The 25179-nt window shown below is 48.9% G+C and overlaps 1 protein-coding gene across 1 annotated transcript in view; it reads right to left on the bottom strand.

Moving 5' to 3' along the window:
- LOC105860100 (V-set and transmembrane domain-containing protein 4) overlaps nucleotides 1-25179 on the bottom strand; it is a 99063-nt gene that overhangs the window by 42955 nt on the left and 30929 nt on the right. The window contains exons 4-5 of the mRNA XM_020280476.2: nucleotides 21345-21452; nucleotides 10111-10144 (exon numbers count right to left, since the gene is read on the bottom strand). Coding sequence (XP_020136065.2) covers nucleotides 10111-10144; nucleotides 21345-21452 — 142 coding nt within the window. The remainder of the gene's footprint in view (nucleotides 1-10110; nucleotides 10145-21344; nucleotides 21453-25179) is intronic.

Raw genomic sequence — 25179 nt, 5'->3', positions numbered from 1 at the left:
ACTATTTTATAGCTATCTGGTCAATGAATGAGAGCACCGATGTTGTCACCCTTTCTAACACCAAGTTTGTCGATTTAAAAAATGATTCATTTAATAAAGAAAAATGTGATCTCCTTTTTACTTGCATTTTTTGATTCGTAGTGAGGACAAACATTTCCCATGTTTGTCTAGAGACTTTCCTCATTTATGGTGTATGGATATCATCTGCTATTATTTATTGATCTTGAATTTTTGTTACAGACTTGCATGCAACTTTTACATCATTCTGACATGTTTATTGTAAATATTTTCCCCAGTTCCCCTTCAAATTTGGTTTTCTGTTCAATGCACAGTTTTTTACTTGTTTTTGCTAAAATCTTTTGATATTTTCCTTTCTTCTATTGCCTCTGAGCTTGGACAGTCTCCCCAACTGCACCTCACACACTGGAGATTCAAATAGTATTTCAACTTCTTCTTCTCTTTACTTGGATTTAATTCTTTAGCTCTTTAACAGAAAATGGAAGTTGCTGAAACATCCTTTATATGAACTTACACCATTCTGCTCAGGGATTTCAGTAAGCTGAAAAAAATCTGCTTTGTCATCACTGTTTTCCTTCAAAACAGTGAAACTGTACTAAACTAAATTTGGCTCCAATTCATATTTCAACAGTCTGATCTGATTTAGACAGCGAGTCACCACAATGAGATACGGTAGACGGTTTTCCCCTCAGAATCTCGCTTCTCCCACTGAGCCAGCAGGGCTGGTCAACATTCTTGACTAAGACAGTCCCCTTAGGATTAACCTATAAGAAATGTCACTCTACATCTTGAGTGGGGACAGGGCCCTGTTTTGTCTGTGACACGACAGAGGGGGCGTTGTTGGAGCCAGGCAAACCAAGAGAGACGGAAAGCGCCGCCGGAAACTCCCGCGGCGAGCAGAGCCGCGCTGGCTGCGGGGCCGCTGCGCTGCGGGGCAGGGCTGTCTTCCTGGCCCCGCACACAGGGGCCGGGCAGGACGCAGCACACAGAGCCCTTGTGGCAGGCATCCGCCCCCAGGAGGCTCCTCCCATGAGGACTCCACGCCTCTGCTCACAACACACGGAGGCTGGACGAGTGAAGGGCACTGGGCAAGGGGAGAGCCTGCACTGAAGCTGGCTCCATCTGATGGGAGAGGTGACCCTGGACAAGTCACTACTTCCCTGGGCCTCCACTCCCACTGTAAAATGAGAGACTCATCCTTGCTATCTATCTCACAGGGGCATTATGAGGGTCAGATGAGATAGCAAAGCCTAAATTAGATGGAGCCCCAAATAGCTAAATGGCAACCGACGCTGGTCTCTACCACGTGGGTGCCGTGTGGACACTTCATGGTACTACCATGATATCGCTACTTGGGTGTTTCATGGTGCCATGTTTTAGCCCTGTGGGGAGGGATGCAAGTTGTAACTTAAACCTTGATCAGAAAATCTTTCTGCCCAGGATAACATAACATGCCCTCCCCTTGACAGATGCCTCCACAGACACAGCAGTCTGAACAAGTACCAGTGCAGGCCAGGCCAGGCAGCGGGGGATGGGCTGCAAACCCAAGCAATGGACAGCTGCCCCAGAACACCAGGAGAAGCAGGCAACCTGGATTTTGTAAGCCACTGAACAAATTCTGAGCAACATATTTTGCAGGAACTAAAGTTAACAATATGTTTGTGTCTATCCTGTGCAAAGCACTGTGGAAAGTGCTTGATATCAATAACCTCTGACCCTCTCAGAGGTGAAAACGAGACCTTCCCAAAAGTCACCAGCTGGGCAAGGGATGTGGGATTCAATCCCAGGCAGCCTGCCTCCTGGGCCCTGAAGCAAGGACACTGGGCCCAGCCCAGACAATAGAGAACAAGAACAGTGGGGTAGGAGGAAGGTCACTAGAGCCTGATCCCTTTGGCTGCTTGGGGTTTAAACCAGCTCCCAAAAGGAGAGGCCAACCCAGGTCCTATGGTCTTAGGGGCTGGAGCTATGGGTAGTGCCCAAGACCAAGGGCCACCCTGGGTAGAGTGTGTGGAGGAAGCGGGGAGCATGGTCCTGGATGTTGTCTGGAATAGGTGACATCAGCCGCCAAAATGGAGCTGGGTACAGTGGGCTAGCCACACGGAAACTCTGCACCTCTAGTGCTAAGAGTATTTAGGAGCAGAGAGAGGGCACAAAACAGCATATGGAGCTGATTCCACCAAAGAACTAAGAATTAAGGACTACATTCCCGCCAGACCCTGCTTTCACAACTAAATGTCGGATCAAAGCACATGCGTGCTGTGCCCTGGTGCAGGGCCCATGACACCACAGGTCCTCATCCCTTCCTCTCATGCCCCTGGGCCATCAGACGGCATTCCGATACAGGCCTCTCTCTGGGATGTGCTAGAGGCGCAGCTGACCATGTGAGCTAAGGGGCTTCCAGACATCCAAGGACCCCACAGACATCAGGAGCTTCCTCTGGCCCAGGGCAATCTTTGCATCCGGACATACGAAGTACGAATCAAAATGCTACCTCAATGTCTGTTAACTGTATCCCTCAACCTGGGCACAGTGTCTGCCACTGCTCCAGAGGATTTGCGGTGATCTGAACTGAGACAGCCAGGGACATCAAGTGTCTCTGTCAGGCTGAAGATCCGGACGCAGAACCCTTAGTGAGTGGGGCTGAGGAAGCAGGATTATCGTGGGCGCTGCTCTCTGAGTCCTGGAATCGGGAGCAGGGCAGGGCAGTGTTCCCTGCAACCCGAGCCAGAGCCAGCACTCCTGGAAGAGACGGCCAGACCCGCAGGGTCACAATGCAATATTTCTGCTGCTTTGGCCGTGACATTTTGCACACGTATTCTGAACAGCGTCAGAATGAAAGCTGCTCGTTTGTGAGGTAGCTGCCAAGGTGTCTCCCTGACCACAGCCTCCCATGGCCTTCTATAATCAACGGCTTACTCACCCAGTTCCTCGTTAGGGCCACACAGGAAGATTCTGCAGGCACCCAGGGAAGCTCTTCCTCTGCATTTTGCTGCCACAACAGTCTGCGGCAGAGCTTTACCAGGCTGGTGTTTCTGTCTGAGCTTAAAATGTCTACACGCTAGATGGTGAGATCAGGAGGTACTGTGTGAATATTCAGTGCTACACTGGATCCTGGTCTTGCGTCATAATAATAATGGCTAGGAGGCCAGCGCGGTGGCACACACCTGTAATCCTAGCACTCTGGGAGGCCGAGGCAGGAGGATCGCCTGAAGTCAGGAGTTAGAGACCAGCCTGAGCAAAATAGAGACCCTGTCTCTACTAAAAAGAAAGAAATTAGCTGGACAACCAAAAAATATATATATATATAAAATTAGCCGGGCATGGTGGCGCATGCCAGTAGTCCCAGCTACTCGGGAGGCTGAGGCAGGAGGATCGCTTGAGCCCAGGAGTGTGAGGTTGCTGTGAGCCAGGCTGATGCCACGGCACTGATGTAGCTCTGTGCAATTCTAGGATTTCATTTTAAATCTGACTTTCCGGTACATTTCAGAGCAGTTTCATACTTGTCATTGAATTGCTCTCATGGCTATTTTCCCTGGCAAGGCACATTTAATCTCACCGATCCTGAGATGTGGGCTCAGGCCCTGCTCTCTGAGCTGGGACTCCTGTGCTCAGAACGCTTTGCCAGGGGAAAGGAGCAGTCTCCCAACCCCAAAGGTCAGGGCCACCCCTCCCAGAAGATGGCAACTTCCAACCTCAGCGATAATGTGCACTCAAGATGAGATTTATTTTCCGTATGTTTGAACTTCTCTTAGCAAGTCATGGAATTCCCTAGAGCCTCGGGGTTCTGCTCTGGTCACTTGGCAAGGCCCCTCTCAGTGACCACAACCCCAGCGCCAGCACGCGGCCTCTTCTGGAGGCCCTCCCCTCCCCTGCCCGAGGGTTTCTGATCTGGGCGTCTTGCCTCAGTCTGGCACCTTCTGCCTAGGAGGAAGTGGTTGGAGGCCAGGGAAGGGCTCCAGGGGCCCATCCGCCCCAGGCAGTGGCACAGGGTGGGCGGACAGACGAGGGTGCTGGGACCTGGGAGGCCCCCGGCATGGCGAGGACAGGAGGAGCACCCTGGGCTGCAGAGGCAGCGCATGATGCAGGCCAATGCCAGGTGCAGAGGCAGGAGCTGACCGGCCACTAGCCGGCACCATGGCGGGGAATCTGTTGCATGATGTGGAAGGGGAATGAGCTTCTAACCAAGAAAATGAAAGCAAAGTTGGTCGGACGCTTGTTACCGGGTTTATGGGGGTGAGGCCTGGCCCCAGCAGGGTCCTGGGTGCGGGTGTAGTACAAGCAGGCTTTCCAGAGGCAGATCTGTGGGTCGACCCAACAGGAGACATGCCCGGGGGGAGAACCGCCACTAAGGCCCCCAACCCACCTCGCTGACGGTGCTCAGCACAGCTGGCGGAGAAGGAAGCAGTGTTTGAGTAAGACTCGGTGGTCCCCCCATCACGAGTGCCCAGGACTGGGGGAGATCAAACTCTAATGCCACCAGGCTGAGAGGACGTCTTTGCTGCACTTCAGCCTCAGTCAGCAGCAGCTCAGAGTGGAGGGAGGAAGAGGGCCAGGTCACCAGACACTGCCCGCTCGCCACACAGGGCCACACGGGGCCACACTCGAACATGACGGGACACAAGTCCCGAGCACACTGGCAGGCTGACCACCCACAGCGCTGGCCGACCCCCCATCACCCAAGTCTGAACTGCCAGCATTGCCCTCATCCTTCAGGTCTTATGGGGACACAAGCTTTAAAATAGAAACAAGGCATAACTGATGTTCTCATAAAATTTGCTAACCCTAAGCGTACAATTCAATAGTTTTTTGATTTATAAAGTTGTGCAACCATCACTACAATACCGTTTTAGAACATTTCTGTCACCCCCAAAGTTCCTTCTTGTCCATTTATAGTTAACCCTCACTCGCACCCTCAGCACTAGGAAGCCACTGATCTACTTTCCGTCTTACAAACTTACGTGTGCTAGGCTTTTCATACAAATAATAACATAATCATTAATTTTTTTGTGCATCTGGCTTCTTTCACTTAGCATAATGTTTCTGAGGTTCACCCGTGTTTTGGCCTATAGCCATAGTCTGCTCTTTTTATTACCAAGTAGTACATTATTGGGTGGATATACTAAAGTTTGTTTACCCATTCACCCGCTGATAGATATATTTAGATTGTTTCCAGTTTCTGATTATCATGAATAAAGCAGCTCTGAACAACTGCAGATATGTCTTCGTGTGGACAAATACCTTCATTTCTCTTGGGTAGACCCTATAAGTGGAATTGCTGGATCATATGGTAAGTTACATGTTTTAAGAAACCGAAAAACTCTTCTCCCAAATGGCAAGGCACAAATATCCAATGTTTCCACCTCCTTGCCAGAGCTTGGCATTGTCTGTCTTTTGGATACAGCCATTGCAGTGGGGGTGCAGTGGCGTCATATTGTGGTTTTAATTTGCACTTCCCTAATGACTACTGATATTAAACATCTTTTGTATACTTATTAGCCGTTTGTGTATCTTTTTTAGGGTAATATCTGTTTAAATCTTTTTTGCCCATTTTTAATTGTTATCTTATTATAGAGTTATAAGAGGTCTTTATATATATTGGAAACAAGTTCTTTATTCATTATCTGATTTGCAAGTATTTTCTCTTAATTTGGGGATTATCTTTTTATTTTCTTAGTGGTGTCTTTGGAAGTGCAAAGATTTTGAATTTTATCAATTCTTTCATTTAGAAATCCTGTGTTTGGTATCATTTTGCCAAACCCATGGTCACAAACATTTCATTCTGTTTTCTTCTATAATTTTTTAAATTTTGGCTTTTACATTTAGGTCTAAGATCTATTTTTAGTTAATTTTGGGGATACTGTGAGGCAAGGGTCTCAGATGATGTTTTTATATGTGGGTATCCAAGTGTCTTAGCACTGTTTGTTGAAAAGACTATGCTTTCCCTTCAGAACTGTCCTGATATTTTTGTCAAAATTTAATCAACCATAAAGTTCAGGATTTATTTCTGAACTTCCAATTATGTTGCACTGATCTCTGTACTCATATGTGTGCCAATACTTCAGTGTCTTGATTACTGTAGCATTAGAATAAGCTTTGAAAACAAGAAGTGTAAGTCCTCCAACTTTGTTCTTTATCAAAATTTACATATATAATCCAGAATCAACTAGTCATTTTCAACAAAAAAGTGTGCTATTTAATTTTGACATGTTTAGAGATTTTCCTGCTATTATTTTGTTATTGATTTCTCATTTGATTCCACTGTTGTCGGAGAACATACTCTGTATAATTTTAATTATTTTCAATTTGTTTAGGTTTGTTTTATAGCCCAGGATATGGTCTATCTTGGTGAATGTTCCATGAGGGCTTGAAAAAAAATGTGTTCTCCCATAGTTGGTTGGAGTGTTCACTATGTATCAGTTGGCCCTGTTGGTTGGCTGTGTGGCTGGGCACCAGTCCGTGGCCTAGTGGCCTGTTAGGAACCAGGCCACACATCACTGCCTGAACTAGGACCCCACACCCTCCCACCTCCACCTCTCCACCACCCATCCATGGAAAAACTGTTTTCCATGAAACTGGTCCCTGGTGCCAAAAAGGCTGGGGATCACTGGATTACGTCTTAAATATCCTTGCTAATTTTCTGTCTACAGGAGGTCTTTCAGTTACTAAAGAGAGGTATTGAAGTCTGCATCTAAAACTGTAGATTTACCTATTTCTTCTCAGATCTTTCAGGTTTTGCTTTTTTAATTTTGTGGTTCTATTGTTTGATGTGTGCACATTTAGGAACTCTTATCTTTTTGTTGGATTGATCCTTTTATCATCTAATATCCCCCTGAAGTCTATTTTATCAGACACAGTATATCCATTCTTGATTTATTTGTATGGTATATTTTTCCATCCTTTTACTTTCAATCTACTTGTGTCACTGTGTCTGAAGTGAATTTCTTGTAAATAGCATATAGTTGGGTCATGTTTTTCATCTACTTTGCCAGTTTCTGATTTTATAGATGTATTTTCATTTACATTTAAAATAAATGGTATGTTAGCAATTTTCATACCACTGCCATCTTAACATTTGTTTTCTCTTTGCTTTCTGTTGTTCTCATTGCTGTGTTTCTTTGTGTTACTTTGTTGTAGCAATGTGTACAGGTTATAGCTCTCCACCAGGGAAAGAACCAAGTGGCACTTGAAGAGTCAGAGAACAGCCTTTATTCCTCTGGCAGGCTCAGCACACCTAGTGTTACAGCTCTCTTCATGTCTTCTGATCTTCTGCCCCCCCCCTTGTTCTCCTCCTGCTTTTATACCCTTGGTAGGGCTCAAAAAGTGTCCAATCAACTACAAGCTTTAACACCCAATCAACAACAAGCTTTAACATCCAATCAAAACAGTGGGATTCAAAAATTACCCAATCAGGATCACACAAGCAGCGTGGCCAGAAGCAGGCGGAGGCACGTGGGCCCGGGGAAGCTCTCTGCCGCAGGCCCAGCCCCAGCAGCGTGCCCTCCAGTTGGCCATGTGCAGCACTGGCCCGCCGAGATGCGGAACAATGGGGAGGCAGCTACCGGCTGGGTCCCAGCACCAGACATTTTCCGTGTCAACTTGAATATATTTTAAGATTTTATCTTGATTTTTCTATAGTGTTTTTGAATGTGGCTTTTTTTTCTTTTTTGATCTGTTTGTTTTTTGTAGTTATTTTAGTGGTTGCTTGGGGCATTACAATTTATACATGAATTACCACAGTCTACTGGCACCAACATTCCATACTTTGCTAGACTTTTGATGTTAATTTGGGTCATTTTTACCTCCCTCACTTTTAAATAGCCTTGTCTTGAGCATCAGATGGTTTTATAATTTTTGTTTCAATCATCAAATATGACTTTTAAAACTCATGACTATTCATGGAAAGAATAGCCTACAGTATGTACTCATGTTTTTGCTCTTTTCTGTTGCTCTTTCTTCCTAATGCTTCAAGATATTTTTTCTTCTGTTTCAAGAATTTCTTTTAGGCATTATTTTAAAGTAGGTCTGCTAGTGACAACTTCTTTTAGTTTTCCTTCATCTGAGAACATCTTATTTCCCTTTCATTCCTGAAGGATAGTTTTGCTGGATATAGAATTTGCAATTAACAATTTTTTTCTTCAGTATTTGAAAAATGTGTTACTTTTTCCTGCTCTCCATGAATTCAGAGGAGATATGCTCTACTATGTACTTTCATTGAAATTTGTCTTCTGTTTAATTATAAAATGTCTTTGTGTAAATTTTGTTGAGTTATCCTACTTAGCAATTATTCAGTTTCTTAAATCTATAGACCTTTGTCTTTTGCCAAATTTGTGGAGTGGGCTTTCACCTATTGTTTCTTCCAATACTCTTTCATCTCCACTCTGTTTCTCCTCTCCTTCTAAAACTCCAGTAATAGAATGTTAGACATTTTTTCCTGTAGGTCATCAAGGAATGTTCATCTTTTGCTTGTTTTTAATCTATTTTGTCTCTGTTGTTCAGATTAGACAAATTATATTGATCTGTCCTCAAGTTCACTAACTTCTCTGTTCACTGACATCTCACTAACATCTCCACTCTACTATGGAGCCCGACCAGTGAGTTTTTCACCTCGGTTTTTGTACTATTTAGTTCTATAATTTCCATTTGTTTGGGGTTTATTTTATAACTTCTCTATATTGGCTGAGATTTTCTATTTTGTCATTTGTTTTAAGAGAATTTGTAATTGGCCATTGAATCATTTTTATGACAACTACTTTAAAATCCTTGTCAGATAATTCCAATATTTGATTCATCTTAGTTCTGAGCCAGTCAATTATCTTTTCTCATTCAAAATGTGATTTCTGTGGTTTTTAACATGAAGAGTGCTTTTTGATAGTATCCTGTTAGGAGGCCCTGGGTCCTATTTGAATCTTTTATTTTTGTTGTCAGTCACCCTGTTTAGGTTTATCATGCAATCCTGGCCTGTTTCTGTGGATGATAGTTCCAAAGATATTTTCATTTCCAGAGGCTTTATAGTATTATTTTGGTCTGTTTGGTTTATCTGGTGCCACTGGGCCCTGCAAGTGCTGCCTGAAGGGGTGGAGATTTCCCCAGATTAGGAAGCCAGATGTCTCTTGGTTGTGGAGGGAAGACTCAGGCCCACAGAGATGAAGCAGCTTCCTCACCAGGCCCCTTGTTGTGTCTAGGTGCCTTTTGCTGGCTCTGTCCTTCAGTCCTGATGTCACCTGGCTGGGGAGGTAGGTGTCAGGCCTGGCAGGGAAGGAGAGCCCTTCAACTGGGGCTTATTGTGGAAGGGGCTTCCAAGTCCCCTCCTTGCTGGTGATCCAAGGCTCATCTAAGTTTTTCAAATCAACTCCCATCAGATCCAAGGGAGGAAGGAGCGTACCTGGATGCTTTCTGTTGCTAGGTTGGAGTAGGGAAAACCAGGTCTGGGCCACCTTCTGCTGTGGGATGGGGAAACAAGAGATGTCCTGCATCTGTGCTATTTCTCCAGTCCTGGGGTCCCAAGTCAGTTTACCTTCTTTTCATATCTTTCAAAGTCCTCCTTTGATGGTTTCTTGTGATATTTCTAGTGTTTATAGTTTTGCTTAGTGGACAAGAAAAGGAAAAGTTTGATCTATGCCATCTTGTCTGGATTGAAGTCCCCAATTTTGTAATGCTTTGAGTGTGCAATATTTCCTATAATTATTATGTTCTCTGTGAGGTGTATCCCACAGCTAAAAGTGGGGCATAGGACAAGCCAGCATGGATGAAGGGGATCGGGAGTGCTTGTGGTCAAAGGTATCAAAGTGCAAGCCCGCTGCAAGCCCCTCCTAAGCAGGGAGCAGCCCTGCAGGCCCACATCTGAGCTGCCTCTGGCATGCATGTGGGGTCACACGAGCCACCACGTGCGCTCTGAAGTCTCTGGAGGGGATAACCAGAACGTGGACTCTGGAAACTTGCAAATGCCTGCAGGACACACACCTTTAGGCTGGTTTGTGGACTAATATGCAGACTTTTAGGTAAAAATACAAATTTAACCAATTCCTTGGTAATATCAAAAAAATATAAAATAGAAAAGAGCTCCATTTGAAAAAAGGAAGAAAATGTTCTTACCTGTTCTGAGGGCATTTCACCAAATAATGTCTCACTGTGAAAGGAAAAACAATAGAAAATGGTAAATCAATGCTACTCCAAATGTATGTGCTCCAGGGATTACTAGGAAATGCAGGGCCCTAGGTGTTATTCAGGTGCTGGTGCCGCACCAGCCAGCTCTCAGGGCTTCTGTACTTCTCTCTGGGGAGTGCAGTGAATTGATATTCCAGCCCTGGAGCTAGCCAGACACCAAGCCAGACACCCCAAAGTTCCTGGTTTCATAACCCAAAATGTTCATGTTTGGCCAAAGCAGGTTGAGTCGGGTTCTAACCTGAAGGGTCCCAGAGTAATAGGGTCACCCAACTTCTGAGCTCTGCCTGAGTCACAGAAAGTCCTCTTGGGGCCAGACAGGACAACTCATCTCCACTTAGAAGATCCTCATCATAAAATGGGGCTGCATTCTCTGACTAATGCTCTTCCGGGACTAAAAAGAGGTCCTTGGGAAGACAGTCTTGGAGCAAGCCATCCTTTTAGAGTAGCTCTCCGTGAGGAAAAACAAGGGATTCTGGCTGCAGAGGAAAAATAAGAATACTTAGGCACTTAATCCAGCAAGTGTCCAATCTAAGGCTCACAGTTCAGTTTACTTCAAATAGAAGTAAAGCCAATGGGAGGCTGAGGTGGGAAGACTGCTTAAGGTCAGAAGTTCAATCCCAGTCTGAGCAAGAGCAAGACCCCATCTCTACCAAAAACAGAAAACATGACCCGGGCATGGTGCACATGGCTGTAGTCCCAGACACTGAGGAGGTTGAGGCAGGAGGATTGCCTGAGCCTCACTGTTTGAGGTTGCAGTGAGCTATGATGACGCCGCTGCACTCTACTCAGGGTGACAGAATGATACCCTATCTGCATAAAAAATAAGAAAGAAAAAAAAAGGAAGAAGCTAAAACAATCAGGGGAGGTTCGGGTGTGTGGTCTCTTGTCACATCAATCGACCCAGTGACTCCCACCTGCTGGTACCCGGCCACACCCACAGATAACCCTCACAGGCACGCCGACTGCAGGCTTGGCCACATGACTTGCTTTGGTCAAGGGAACATCAGACAGTGTGCTATAAGCAGAGGCATAAAGGGCACCTGTGCTCTGAGGTTTGCTCTCCCTCTTGCTACCACATGAGGAAGCCTGGCTGGCCCACTGGAAGCCGAGACAGCACGGATCAGGCACCGCCACTCCAGCTGAGGCCCAGAGCCCCCAGGCCCTGCTGCTTCGCCGGCCAGCTGCAGCTGCGTGACTGACTCCAGTGGAGACCAGACGATGAACTGCACACTGAGCCCAGCCCAGGCTCCTGACACATGGAGTTGTGGGCAAATAAAGCGGTTTTCTTAAGCTATTGTATTTGGAGTGATCTATCATGCAGGTAACCAATGCAGGTTCTAGAGCAGTACAAGAGAACCTCAGCTTCAGCAGGTGCTATATAGGCCTATCTGGTCCAACCCCCTATTAATACCTAAGCTCTTTCTGCATTCTATTTATTGAGTACCTACTGTGTGCTAGATAATTCATAGGTGCAACAATAACAACCAGAGTTAGTATTTATTGAACACTTCTTGTGCTCCTGGCACTATTCTAAGTTTATTAAATGGATCAGTGGTCTTCAGTCTAGGGTTTGCATAGCCCCTGGGTACACTTTTGAAGAACAGTTTTAAGGGAATTAATTTCTAGATATTCATCATCCATAGTATTCTTCCCTAAGAATTCATTGCTTTGCAATATGCCTGGTGCCTGGCTGTATTCCTTCCCCTACCCCTTTTTAACACCACCCTTTTCTATTCATAAACTCAAAGCATACCCTACAAGCACCCTCACTTACCCTCTGTCCACCTGTCCTTGAGGGAAATGTCAGTGGGCATCAAACAAGAAATGATGTAAAATACTGACATCTGTGTCAAAAAAGCAAATGACCAATAACTGGGCAACTAAACCTTACACAATAGGGGAAGTTTCCAACATTTTGCTTTTGACAGTGATTGAACCATGACCTAATCCAGCTGTCAGATGGTAGAATATTAAGAATCATTTTTGGTGACACATCATTATGTGGCCTTTGATGTACAACTTAGAAGCAGTTTAAAGTACTAGGTGGTATGAGACAATTTCATCCATTCATGCCTCTTTGTATATTGAATGAGGGATTTCAGAGCTAATATTATTAACAAAATAGGAATAGAATTGGTGATGAATTCTAAGCAAATTCACACAAGGACATAAAAATAAAAATTCATTTCAATAAAAATGCATTTCCAATAAAATTTTACTTATTATTATTTATCTAAATTTATGACATATTTATGTCATTTTGATTAATTTTATACTAATTTTCCAAAGCTTACTAATTGTGCAATATTGATAATTCAGTCTAAAAAATATTTTAATACTTAGAGACCTACAGAATTAGGAAATGAAAAAATTATTAATGTAATTTGTACACACATACTATCTTACAGATAAGTATGACAGGGTGATCAGTACAGAACTTTCAAAACAAAGGATGTATTAAAGTAGGACAAGATTTTGTGGAAGTGAGTTGAAGATATAAGTTCAAAGAAAAAAAGGGGCAATATAAAATGTCTAACAGCTAAAGTTTGGCAGGGGTCTTTTTTTCTCATGAAGTCTTTAAATAAACAAAGACAGTTGTTAAATTCAAGACATTTAGATGTATAAGAGAGATGGACATAACCATTTCATTTTTAAGATGTTAATATTTGTACTGGAAATTACAACCTTTGTAACAATTTACATTTTTATGAAAAAGTTTAGATGTTAACAAAAAACAATTAACGGTGCATAGTTTTTGAAATTATTTCAGGAGCTATGGAAGCAAACATGTTTGAAGCCCACAACTTTGTACTCTAATTTAACCTTCATAATAAATTTACAGTGGAGGATGCTGAAGCACAGAGAGGTTAACAAACCTGCCTGAGGTCACACAGCTGGTGTGGGGCTGAATTATGTCCCCTCCAAAATTCGTATGTTGAAGGGCTAACCCCTACTACTGCAGAATGTGACCACATTTGGAGACAGGGTCTTCAAAGAGGTAATAAGGTTAAAGTTAGGCCATTAGGGTGGGCCCCAATCCCCAACATGACCGGTGTCCTTAGAGGAAGAGGACATTCGCACAGACACACACAGAGGGAAGACCGCAGGAGGGTGCAGGGAGAAGACGGCCACCTATAAGCCCCAGGAGGAACCCGCCCACCTGACACCCCGACCTCTGACTTCCAGCCTCCAGAACTGTGAGAACACAGGTGTTTGGAGTTAAAGCCGCCCGGTCTGTGGCACCTTGCCGTGGCAGCCTGCGAGCCCGCACACGGGGAAGCATGCAGCCTGACCAGCGCCCGCTCCTGACCACGCCGTCCGCGGGGTCCACAGGGCTTCGTGCCAGCACCCCGCCCCAAAGGGTACCCCAAACTGGAGACGTTCGAGTCCCTTATATAAAATGGTGTAGCATTTGCACACAACCTACACACATCCTCCCATATACTGGAACACACTGACCGCCACGTGAGTTGTATTTAACTCAGGCTAGGTTTTTTTTTGTTTTTTTTTGTTTTTTATTTATGTATTTCAGAATATTATGGGGGTACAAGCATTTTGGTTATAGGTTATGACTTTGCCACAACCAAACCATGATTCGAGGCATATCTTTTCCACCCTACAACACTCACCGCTCCATCAGTTGTGAGTTCACCCACCTCCAAGCCCCCAAGCCCTGATGAGCATTGGCACCGTGTGAGCACCACAGTGTTGATCCGAGAGTGCCCATTTCATGGCGAGTGCATGTGGAGCCCATTCTTCTGATCTTGTGATACCTCACTTCGGAGGATGGGCTCAAGCTCTATCCAGGAAAACATAAGACGTGCCAGATCACTGTTACAATTATAAGGCTAGTTTTAACCCCAGGGCCTCATGAAGCAAAACCCTGCAGTTGGTTGGTGAAAATCTTACTTGATGTTCTTATTGATACAATTAATATTGACAATTTAATTCTGAAAACTTGCATTGCATTGTATATAACTCACACACAGAAAACAATAAAAAATAACAAATTAGAAAGGATTGTTTTGTTTTAGTAAAACACCGAGGACCCAGGGGAAAACCTTTTTTCTGACGTGGCAGTCAGTGTGTTGCATCATCTCTAGATTACTTACAATACCTAATGCAACATAAGTACCACGTAAATAGTTGTTAGACCATATTGTCTTCTATTTGCACTGTTATTGTTGCATCGTTATTTATTATTACTATTTTGTTAGTACTTTCCAGCTGCGGTTGGGGACTCGCAGATGCGCACCCGCAGATACGGAGGACCGGCTGTGTTCTGTGCTGTTCTCAGAGACCCGGGGCGGCTGCCGTTAGGGCTCCTGCCGCTGCAGGACAGCCAGCCCACTGCGCCGCCGGGGGCCAGGCAGAGCTGGGGCTGAGACCCGAGAGAATGCCCGGAGCGGACCTGTGTTTCGGGACATCCAGCCCAGGGCAGCAGAGTGGGCAGCCTGGGGGGCAGGAGGGCAGCCTTGGGGCTCCCTGGGGGGCAACTAAGAAGGGCCAGCCTCCCGGCGAGGCCGGTCAGGCCAGCGTGCAGAGGACACACCCCACCAGCACCTGCTGACAGTCTAAGGTCTCAGCCAGGTGTGTGCAGGGCTGGTGGTCCAATCAATAAGGAGAGGCTGCCCATCGGACCAAAACTGACTCTGTACATCAAAGGTGAGGCTTATGGGCATCCGAGAAACAGAATTCACCCAAAGGCCCCTTAAGTGTGCCAAGCATAGTCAGTGCTGCTTACACAGCCGTGTGTGCCTCACTTGGCTTGGACCCCCCCAGACGCAGAGCCCATGAGGCAAGGTCCCAGTGCCAGGAGTGCACGTGGGGGCAGAGCCAGAGCCGAGGACACTCACTGGGGATGGCGGGGACCAGGAAGAGAAGCAGCCCGTGAAGGGTGCATGACGGAGCCTGTCCCCACCATGGGCCGTGGCCTTGCACCCAGGCATGTGACCTGGAGGCTCTGGCTCCACCCAAGGCATCGTCTTGCCCAGAAATAACTGCTAAGGAAGCAGCTCTTTTTAAGTGGTGTCTTAGGATCTTTGGAACTCCGAGGCTCTGATAGAAAAGCCTGTTCTCTCACCTCTCCTGCTGAGAAGCAGCAGGCCCTGGGTCACTCCCTGCCACCACGCCTTTTCTCCTCCTCCCGAACTGGGACCACTGCTCACAGCCCCCAGAGCATGGTCAAACCTCCCAGAAGGCACGTCCAGCTCGAAGGGTTTGTCTTCCCCGTCTGACCTGCCCCCATCACCACTGCCCGCATCCTATCAGGCTCTGTGGCAGGCTTGGGACCTCTACGGTGTGGCCACCTTCCTCCCATCCCACACCCTACTCCCCTGCACCCTCTTCTGCCCTCAGGCCTTGCACAGACCCTGCAACACCAGGACCTGTGGGTGTTTCTGCTCTATTCACAGAGTGTTCGCCACTCTGGGCAAGGACTGTGGCAGCCCCGGCACCGCATGAGGTCATCATACTTCATGCACAGTAAGCGCCCGGAGCGTCTGCAGAGTGTAGGGTCACAGCGTCCTCACCACCTCCTATGGGCCCAGCCTGGGCAGGGGGCCCTGCAGCCTGGAAAAGCAGCATCTGCATCTCCTGGGGAGAGACAGCACAGCGCTGTGTGCGCAGTGCCAGGCCTAAGAGCCTGTCTGGGACAGCCCTGCCTTGACAGCTTTGCAGGCCAGCATAGGTACAGAGAGGGACTGCTTCTCAGTCACTGGGTGGGAGCTGAGAAGGAAAAGCAAGTCCTCCAACTCCTGCTCCCCTGGTGCAAAGAGCCGTTTAGTGGCCGCACCTTCAGTGAAAAGGGGCAACACGTGGAGCCGCCTGTCTAGAGACCTGTGGTCCCGCGTGGCAGTCGAGAGCCCAGCCAGGCATCAAGCCCTCAAATGTGTCAGATCCAAACCGGGCTCGCAGGAAGTGGGAGCACGCCCCGGATGACGAGATCACAACTCAGTAGGAAAGAAGGTATGCAACCTTCCTCCCCATAAGCTTTATATGCTGAAACTTGTTTAAACGATATTTTGGGTATGGTGGGTTAAATAAAATATATTAAAATTAATTTCACGTGTTTTCTTTTACCTTTTTAACGTGAGTACTAAAAAGCAGTCAGATTTCACCTCACACCGCATGTCTAGCGGGACGCCGTGCTCCGCGCCGCCGGGCTGCGGGGCGAAGGGGCCCAGGAGAGGCGACCCCACACCTCACAGGGGCCCTGGAGCTGCCACGCCCACAGCGGGAAAGGTCTCCACAGCCGCAAGAGCTAACCCTGTCCCATGTTACAGTGAGAAGATGTGGGGGCTCGGAACGTAATTTGGGGTCTCAGAAAACCCGCCTTGTAAATAAGAGAGCGCGCATGTAGGCTCTGAGTCCGGCACTTTGTTTACCCCACCAAGGAAAGACGGGAGCCGTGGGCCCACGAGAGGGACAGCCGCGCATGCTGAGGAGCCGGAGAGCGCCCCACGGCTGCCCAGGTGTCTCGGTCCGGTGATGAGCCCTCCGTGCTCGCCACGGCCGCGTCGTCCTCGGCCGCCCCTCGTCCTCGGCCCCACCTCGTCCACGGCCCCCATCCTGTGCTTTGTGCTCCCTCCCCGAGTGCAGCTGTGAGGGGACGCACCCCCAGACCCCTCTTCTTGCCCCTCGGGAAGCAAAGGCCTCAGGTCCTTCGGCTCATCCTCTCAGGGCAGAGAGTGGCTCTCAGCAGGGAGGGGCGCGTGCTCAACAAGCCTCAGGAGTCCCATTGTGGAGAGCCAGCGCAACAGCGAGGAACGCACACGCGAGTGCAAAGTGGCCGGGCCACTCCTCTTCCTGCACGGTTCCAGTGTGCCTTAGAAAATGTACTTTTAACAGCTCAGACACAGGAGGCTGGAGGATTGTTGGGGCCACCCCGAAGCAGCAAGTCTGGACTAATTCCCGAAGAAGCAAAGGCCTTTGGAAACCAGTGTGCTTGAGGCACTGCTAGAATAACTCAGGGCTGGGCCCTGGGCCACCAGGATTGGTGTCTTCCAGGGTGACTCAGAGCCGCAAAGGCCCTGGGATGAGGTTCTAGGCACTGCCAGCACGGCCAAGAGCAGGGACGGAGATCCAGGGCTCGGGAGGGAGGGGCAGCATGTTCGGCTTGGCAGGCAGCACGTGGGTGCGATTAACTGCAGCTCCCGTGAACGCTGAGCCCTGGGAAACAAAGCAGCGCCAGGCCTGGGGCGGCCTGGGCAGCAGGAAGGCTGGGAATGAAGGGGGCTGGTCTGCGGCTGCCTGGCTTACAGAGGGACTGCATTTATCTCAGGGCCCCACTGGGGCGCGACAGCAGCGGGGCCAGCTACCCTGACTCCTCTCCCCGGATGGACGCGCTGCGGGAGCTGGAGGGCAGGGCTGGGCTTGGCCCTCTCGTGCACTCGGGTGTGAGCGGCCCATAAGCCTTGACGCGCTGCGCCCCTCACGGCAGGAGGGGCTGGCTTTCCTACACGTGGCCAGGATGCAGGAGGCCCAGCAAACACATATTCTCCCAGAAAATCTAGAAACCGTTGATACAGCCAGGGGTCCCTAGTAAGGCCAGGGCCCTCACTGAGCCAAGCTCTGCTGCCGGCGTGCTTGCCTAATTACAGGCATCACTAGTTCCCGCCCATGTGACGCCAGCTTGCCACGGCGCAGTGCCTTGAATGTGAGAGCATGCTCTACGTGAGCCGTGCGGGTGTTGCTGGGTTTCAGTGCTGCCACTTATGAGGATCACACGGCCTGGCCCACAGACGCCTGACTGCCCCCAAGGACAGCACGGCCACCTGCAGCTGAGCCACAGAAGCAGCAGCCTCGGGATGCAGCCTGATGTGGATGGATGTGCCCTGTCCCTGCTGTCGCCTGGTGCCTGCTAGAACCCACTACTTTGGACTTGCTACCACGTCCCAACCCCCTCATCCCTGCCCAGACACAAAATGCTCCTCGGGAACTAGCTGGTTGCCAGGGTAACGGCCCAGCACCCAGCACCATCCTCTGGCCCCTCAGTGGTCATGACTTCCTTGTCATCATCCTCCGCCCTCAGTCTTGGCTGCCCTCGCGACTTTCTTTAACCCATAGAATGTGAGAGAGTGACACTGTGCCAGCGTCCAGTCTAGGCAGCAAGGAGCCTGCAGCCACCAAGTAGGCAGATCTGGCCGCCCTGCTGGTAAGACACAGGGAGAGAAAGAGATGTCACCAGCCCTGCTGGTCCCAGGGACGGGCAGTGCCACTCCTGTGGTGAGGGCCCACCTGTGCCGGTCAGTGCTTGTCCCTGTCCCATGCATACTGAGTCTTCCTACACGTACACTTGTGCTCATTTAGCTTCTATTTCAAGTGTCATAAATAATGGATTATTATTTTTCTCTGAAATTCACACCTATTCAAAAGAAGAGGTGCAATCCTAAAATTTGTCATATTGTGTTATTAATTACTTTCCTTTTATTTTTCTTTTAATTGTAGAACATTAAATTGATTTGGGGTGTACAGGTAGTAGTACTGAAATCACTTCAAAATATTTGTTTTAAAAGTGGGGTGCAGGTGGGGTAGAGGTCAGAAGAGTTGGCTCTAAGGCCTCACTGCTCCGTGTGGCCTCCCCCGGCCACAGAGCCGGTGGGACGCGTGGGCTGGCAGGACGCCCGGCACGCTGGGTCAGAAGCTGCATCTGCAGGGGTTCCCGGGGGTGGCCTGCTCCCGAAGGTTGGCAGTGCTGCTGTCAGGCTCCTGGGCGCGGCTGAGGGGGACCCCAAGGCCCACCATGCACAGCCCTCCATCCTTGGCCTCACAGGGTGGCTGGGGGGCGCCCGGCTCCTAGCGCTCTCGGGCAGCACCTGCCCACGGGAGTCGCACCAGACCACAGCGGCCCAGGAGCTGCAGGTGCTGGGTGGAGCTGCTCGGGAGGGATCTCAGCAACAGCCGTCACGGAAGGAGGAAGGAAAATTCCTTCAACAAGGTCGGCCCTGGTGGCAGACATTTTCCTGAATAGAAACGTGAGGCTTGGGAGGAAGCCGGGCTGGAACCTCACCTCTGCCCCTGCCTGGTTTCAGGACTCTGTAGAGCTCCTCAGCTGTGCTCTCTGTGAAATGGAGCCACGCGGGCTGTCGCCCAGGAGTGCGTGAGCACACACAGCAGCCAGCACGGGGCCTGGCCCACAGCAGGTGCTCGGATGGAGCCCTGGACAGCTGGGGGCTTTCAGCACCGTGCACAGACACGACAGGCCATCTGGGTCCCCTTACTCCCCCGAGGGACAAGGCAGCTGGCATCCCCATTCTCAGGGGGCTCTCTGTGGGGCCTGAAGGAGGACACCAGGTACTTCCGTGTGTCCCAGTCTACCCTTCTGGGCCTTGCTTTGCTTCCCTGGCTCTGCCCAGGGCCCTGTGGGGCCTGCAGCTCAAGTCAGACTCTCTAGCACACCCCTGAGCCCAGGCAGAGTGCTGTCAGAGCACACTCGGCTTGGAAACTGCCGATGTGGCTTCCACACTCCAACCGTTCAGAGCAAAGCAGCTGGGAAACAAACCCGTTTGCCCACCATGTGCTGAGCATCTGTCACGAGCCAGATTCCAAGGAGAATGGATCAAATGTGTGGTCCCTGCCTTGCGTGCTCTTGAAGGGAGGCCCATGCCAATGCACATGTGCAATGAGCCACGAGGGGGAAGGTTCTGGAGCTGGCTTTGCAGGACAGCACAGAGACACGCAAAAACGCTGGCAGGAAGGGCACGGGCTCCAGAGGGAGAGACCTGGGCTGCACCGGCCCCGTGGCATGGTGCCAAGTATGCAGAAGTTCTCTGTTGCCCCTCTGGACCCCTGTCCACCCTTGTCCACCCCGCTTGGGCCCCTGGAGGCTGGCCTCTGTGCCTTTGTGCTCCTCTGCCCTCTGACTTCTGGTGGGAGATCTGCGTGGGAAAGAGAGAGGCTGAGGAATGCACGGTTCTGGCTCCCTCCCCCCAACTCCCCTTTCTAAGGCCCCTGCTGGCAACCCCTCCCAAAGCTGCAGCTCTTGCACGTTCAGGAACCTCTCCTCCCGTGTCCCTTAAGGTCTAGGCTGGAAGCAGCTTCCTGTCAGTGCTTGTCCCTGGACGTGTGTCCGCCCTCCCTGGTCCCTTAGCCTTGCCATACCTCTGGGGAGAATGCCCTCCCTAAACACTGCCAGAGTCCCTGTTGGAGTCAAGCAGAGAGGACCACATCTGACACTTCCAAGCTCCAAGACCTTGGGCTAATAGTGATATTATATTTAATTATAACCATATATCAACATCAATACGGGATGTTTACTAGGAGCTAGAATGTCTCAAAGGTTTTGAACCTCTCTCTGTTGGGAACAGACCTCACAACGCCCCTGAGGCTGGCGTGCCACTGTCTCCCATGTCTCAGATGAGGAAGGAGAGGCAAGAGGACACATCGTCTGCAGTAAGCAAGGTGCAGTGCCGTGGAACCACCGCCAGCCCAATTCTAGAGCTCAGCTCTTATCCCGGTCATCAGTAGGAGTGACAGTGTCCCCGGCTGTTTTGGAGACTGAGAAGGGGGTGCCGGGGGGCTCTCAGAGGAGACCACCAACAAGAGGTCTGCACACACGAAACTGAGGCTTGATGACAGGTGGGGACTCACGAGACAGCAGGCAACATTCACAGGGGTGACAGGCACAGGAACTGCCAGCCCTGAGAAAGATGGCATAAGGCAGGCAGGGGCTGAGGACAGAGTCCGGGGAAACGGGGACGCCGGCAAGGAAGGAGGTGAAGGGACACTCAGACTGGACGGGGAACCAAGGGAAGGGGAGCTTTCCAAGGCCTGCCAGGTGAACTCACAGGAACGTTCCACCTAAGGAAGCGGTGTCGATCCGCTTCATAGATCCAGAGCGGTTCAGGAACTCGTCCCAAAGCTCTTACGTGGCAGAGCCATAATTCAACCCCAGGCTCATGTGACACCACAGCCTCTTTGGGGAGAGTGAAGGCAGGGAGCAGCCACGGGGACCAAAAAGGGCTTCTGTCAGCAGCAGCCACGGCGTGTTTGAGCAGAGGCTAAGCAACATGCCTTCCGGCTCGCTGTGCTCAGCACCCACGGGTAACCAGCCCCTGACTCACCGTGTACTTTTCCACCAAGCTGATACTTTGCCAGGCGCCTCCCGCCTGTCTGTGGCCGGCTGTGCTCGCACCCCAGACATGACCTTATCGTTTTCTTACCTCTGGGTTTCCTCTTGCTGAACACAGACTGCCAGACGACGGCCAGCAGGAAGAGCAGGATGCTGAGGATGCCGAGGCAGCACACGAGGACGGCGTACACGTAGAGATCTGAAAGGCAGGGCACGTGTCAGCCTCTCGGCCGCAGGCGGAGCTACACTGGCACAAAGACCGTCAAAACGGAAATTTGAAGCCCAATCCTACAGCAGTCAGGGCACTGTGTAGTGGTGGAGGGGCAGACACAGATGGAGGAAACAGAACCGACAGCCCAGAAAGACAGCCCACACAAGCATGCTCAACCGATTTTTGACAACGGTACAAAAGCAATTCAGTGGCGGAAAGAGAGCTTCTTCCATCAACAGCGCTGGAGCAAGTGGACTCTCACTGGCAGGAAATGGAATTAAGCCTCACACACTGTACAAAAATCGCTCAAAAGGAACCACAAACCTAAATGTAAAATGTAAACTAAAAAACTTTTAGGAAAAACAGCAGAAAACCCTGGGGATCCAGGGCGAGGCAGGGAGTTCTCAGACCTGACGCCAGCAGCGCCATCCACGCAAACAAAACATGAGAGATCTGGTGTGATCAAAATTGAAGACTTTTGCTCTGGAAACCATGTGAAGAGAATGAAAAATCAAGCTATAGGCCAAAAGAAAATATTTGTAAACCACATATCCAACAAAGGATTAATACCTAGAATATAAAGACTCTCAATACTCAACAGAAAAAAATAAACAATCTTATTAGAAAAATAGGCAAAACATACAGAGACATTTCACGAAAAAGGATATACAGGCAGCAAATAAGCACATGAGAAAATCTTCAATTTCCTCAGCCATTAGAGAAATGCAAAAATATCTTACACACCTTTCGGAATGGCTAAAATAAAAAATTGCGTCAACACCAAATGCTGGCAAGCTTATGGATAAGCTGGGTCACTCTGATGTAGCTGGTGGGAATGTGAAATGGTATAGCCGCTTTGGAAAACAGTTTGGAAGTTTCTTAAAAGATAATCCCATAACTACCATATAACCCTGCAATGGCACTCCAGGGCACTTGTCCCAGAGAAACGGCAACTTAAGTTCTCACAAAAACCTGTGCATGTATGTTGATAGTGAAACCACTTATATTAAAGTAATGTAGGGCCACAAGGCAAGAACTGTGGCAGAAGTCTGATTTCTACAGAAGAATAGGCAGAGCTAAAAGTTAACCAGCCACTATTTCATCGCTTGCCTTCCTACAATTGCTTACTGCTTAGGAGTCAGGTACTCCTGACTGTTGCGAGATGTATAATTGCTCCAATAGATAACGTCCCTGTTGTGAACCTAAGACTGGTCCTTGAGACATTCCCCAGACTCTGCATGCAGGGAGCCCACCAACGGACACCAGCCACAGCAGTGGCCATGTGGGGGACTGACGCAACAGGTCCTGCAACCCTCTACCCAAGAACTGTCTCAGCCCAGAAGACAATTTCTGCCTGCCCAACCCTATGAGTTCATCCCCAGCCAATCAGCAGACCTAATTCCCTAGCCCTTTGTCTGCCAAATTACCTTTAAAATCCCTGGCCCCAACATTCTCAGGGAGATGAATTTGAAAAATTCCTCTCGTCTCCTTGCTTGGCGTCTTGTGACATTAAACTCTTTCTCTGCTGCTACCCCTGCTGTCTCAGTGCACTGGCTTCCCCTGTGCATGGGCAAAGAACCCGGCTGTGCAGTAACAAGAGCAGCTTTATTCATGATGGCCCCAAACGGACACAACCCAGATGTCCTTTAACGGGCGATCAATGAAACAAAGTGTGGTATGTCAACACTGTGGCATACTCAGCAATAAAAAATTAAAAAAACTACTGATACACACAACAACCCGAATGGCTCTCTAGAGAATTATGCTGAATGAATAACAAAGGATCCACAAAGGTTTCATACTGTATGATTTCATTTGTATAGCATTCTCAAAATGACTATAGTACAGAAATAGAGGACAGATCCATGTGGTTGCCAGAGGTTCAGGAGGGCTGAGGATAGGAGGAAAAAGAGTTTGGCATAGGGCCCCTTGCAGTGACAGAGACATTCTGCACCTTGACGGTGCCCATGCCACAGCCCGGCTGCGATGCTGCTCCGCAGCTCTGCAGCTCTCTGTCGCTGAGAGAAATCGGGCAAAGGACACCGGCAGGTATACGGACCTCTCTGCACAAGTTCTTAGAAATGGATGTTAATCTACAATAACTTCAAAATAAACAGTTTTTTAAATCTCAATAGCTAAGCCTTGTTCATATACATATACATTTCTTAAATTCAATTTTATCAGCAATCTGATCCATTAAATGCCAAAATGGTGCAGAAAGTGGAAAGGGAAGCCAAAGCATTATTTCAGCCTTCTAGGAAGCAAACTGCTGCAGATGTTGTATGAAAACATTTCTCTACTGACTTAAATTTCTTCAGCCAACAGACATTTATTATCTGCCACGTTCAGTACTCTCCTAAGTACAAGAAATAAAGACGAACATGCAAAGGTTTTCTCTCCAACACATCAGAGGACTACGTGGTAACTGCAACAATAGGGACACGTGTCCAGTCCTAGGGACACACGGATGGACTCAACGCAGCCTGTGCAGGCTGGGGGGGTTCCAAGAGAGTAGAGCTCCGCACTGAGCTGTATGGAAAATAACACAAAATACAAAAATGTATGGAGGAAAAAGTCATCAGCCATCCCATCGCCCTGAGCTCACTACTGTTAACATTTGGTGTACTTTATGATTCCATGCATGCATTTTTAAATTGAGATCAGGCGGTTACATGTCTTGCTTTTTATTTACCTCATTTTCTTAATAAGTCCTTTTCAGAAAATGATTCTGAATCATTTTTAAAAGTATGATAAAGGTTTATCATACTAGTATACCATCAGTGAGTTAACAATCCCTTACTATTGGCTACTCAAAGTATTTCTACCTGTTCCCCATAATAAATAATTCCATGATGAGCATTCGTAAACTTTTACCTTAATGCACCTCTTACAGTATGTCCTTAAGATTATGTTCCTGGAAGTGGAATTGCTGAGCTAACAGGAATGCACCTTGCAAAGCCCTCAGGACGTGGAGAGGCAGGTAGTTAAGTGCTCGAGCTGCCGGTGCACTGGCCCCACAGCAAGCCTGGAGGAGCAGGCCGGGCTCGAGGTCAGTGCGAGAGAAGGGAGAATGGACGGAATCCCATGCTCGGGCCCCAGGGAGGCCCCGTGCCGCTTAAGCCCTGGAGGGCACGAGCTCCTCCTGCATTCAGGAGGTCAGCATTTTCACCCAGGCTGGCTGGAGTAGGGTTCTGCCTCTGGTGACATGTAAGGCTGGGCTAAAGTTAAAATACGTGGAAAGAAAGTCCCGCAGGACAGGCTGCAGGTGATCACCTGCACTAGTATTCCAGCGAGCAGGGCGGGGGGTGGAGGTGCGGGTGGGGGTGGGGGCAGGGAGAGTCCCCTACAGAGGGACCCAGAACTGGTCATGGAAGCAGAGAAGACTGAAGCGAGAGTTCTAGAAGCCAAGAGTAAAGTGCCGCCGCAGGACACGGCTGGTGGGGAGGTCCTGGGGGCAGCCCGCCGGCCGCCGCTGGGGGCAGAGCTGGATGAGAGCGCTCGGGGAGCGGTGGGCTGTGAGGAGCTGAGACAGAAGTATAGAGAACTCTCTCACATGTCTAAAATTAAAACCTTCCTCTGCAGAAAGCTGTGTCCCTAACGTGCAGGCTTTGTAGATTAGCAGGCTGGAGCACTCCCTGCGGGGTCAGAGTTAGGACAGATGCTTGGGCCTCCATTTAAACTACGTGAAACTCAGCAACGGGATTCCTGGATTCTG

Source organism: Microcebus murinus, chromosome 14 (genome assembly GCF_040939455.1).
Source record: "Microcebus murinus isolate Inina chromosome 14, M.murinus_Inina_mat1.0, whole genome shotgun sequence".
In the NCBI taxonomy this organism is placed as follows: domain Eukaryota; kingdom Metazoa; phylum Chordata; class Mammalia; order Primates; family Cheirogaleidae; genus Microcebus; species Microcebus murinus.
This window is presented reverse-complemented; position numbering and strand designations above follow the sequence as displayed.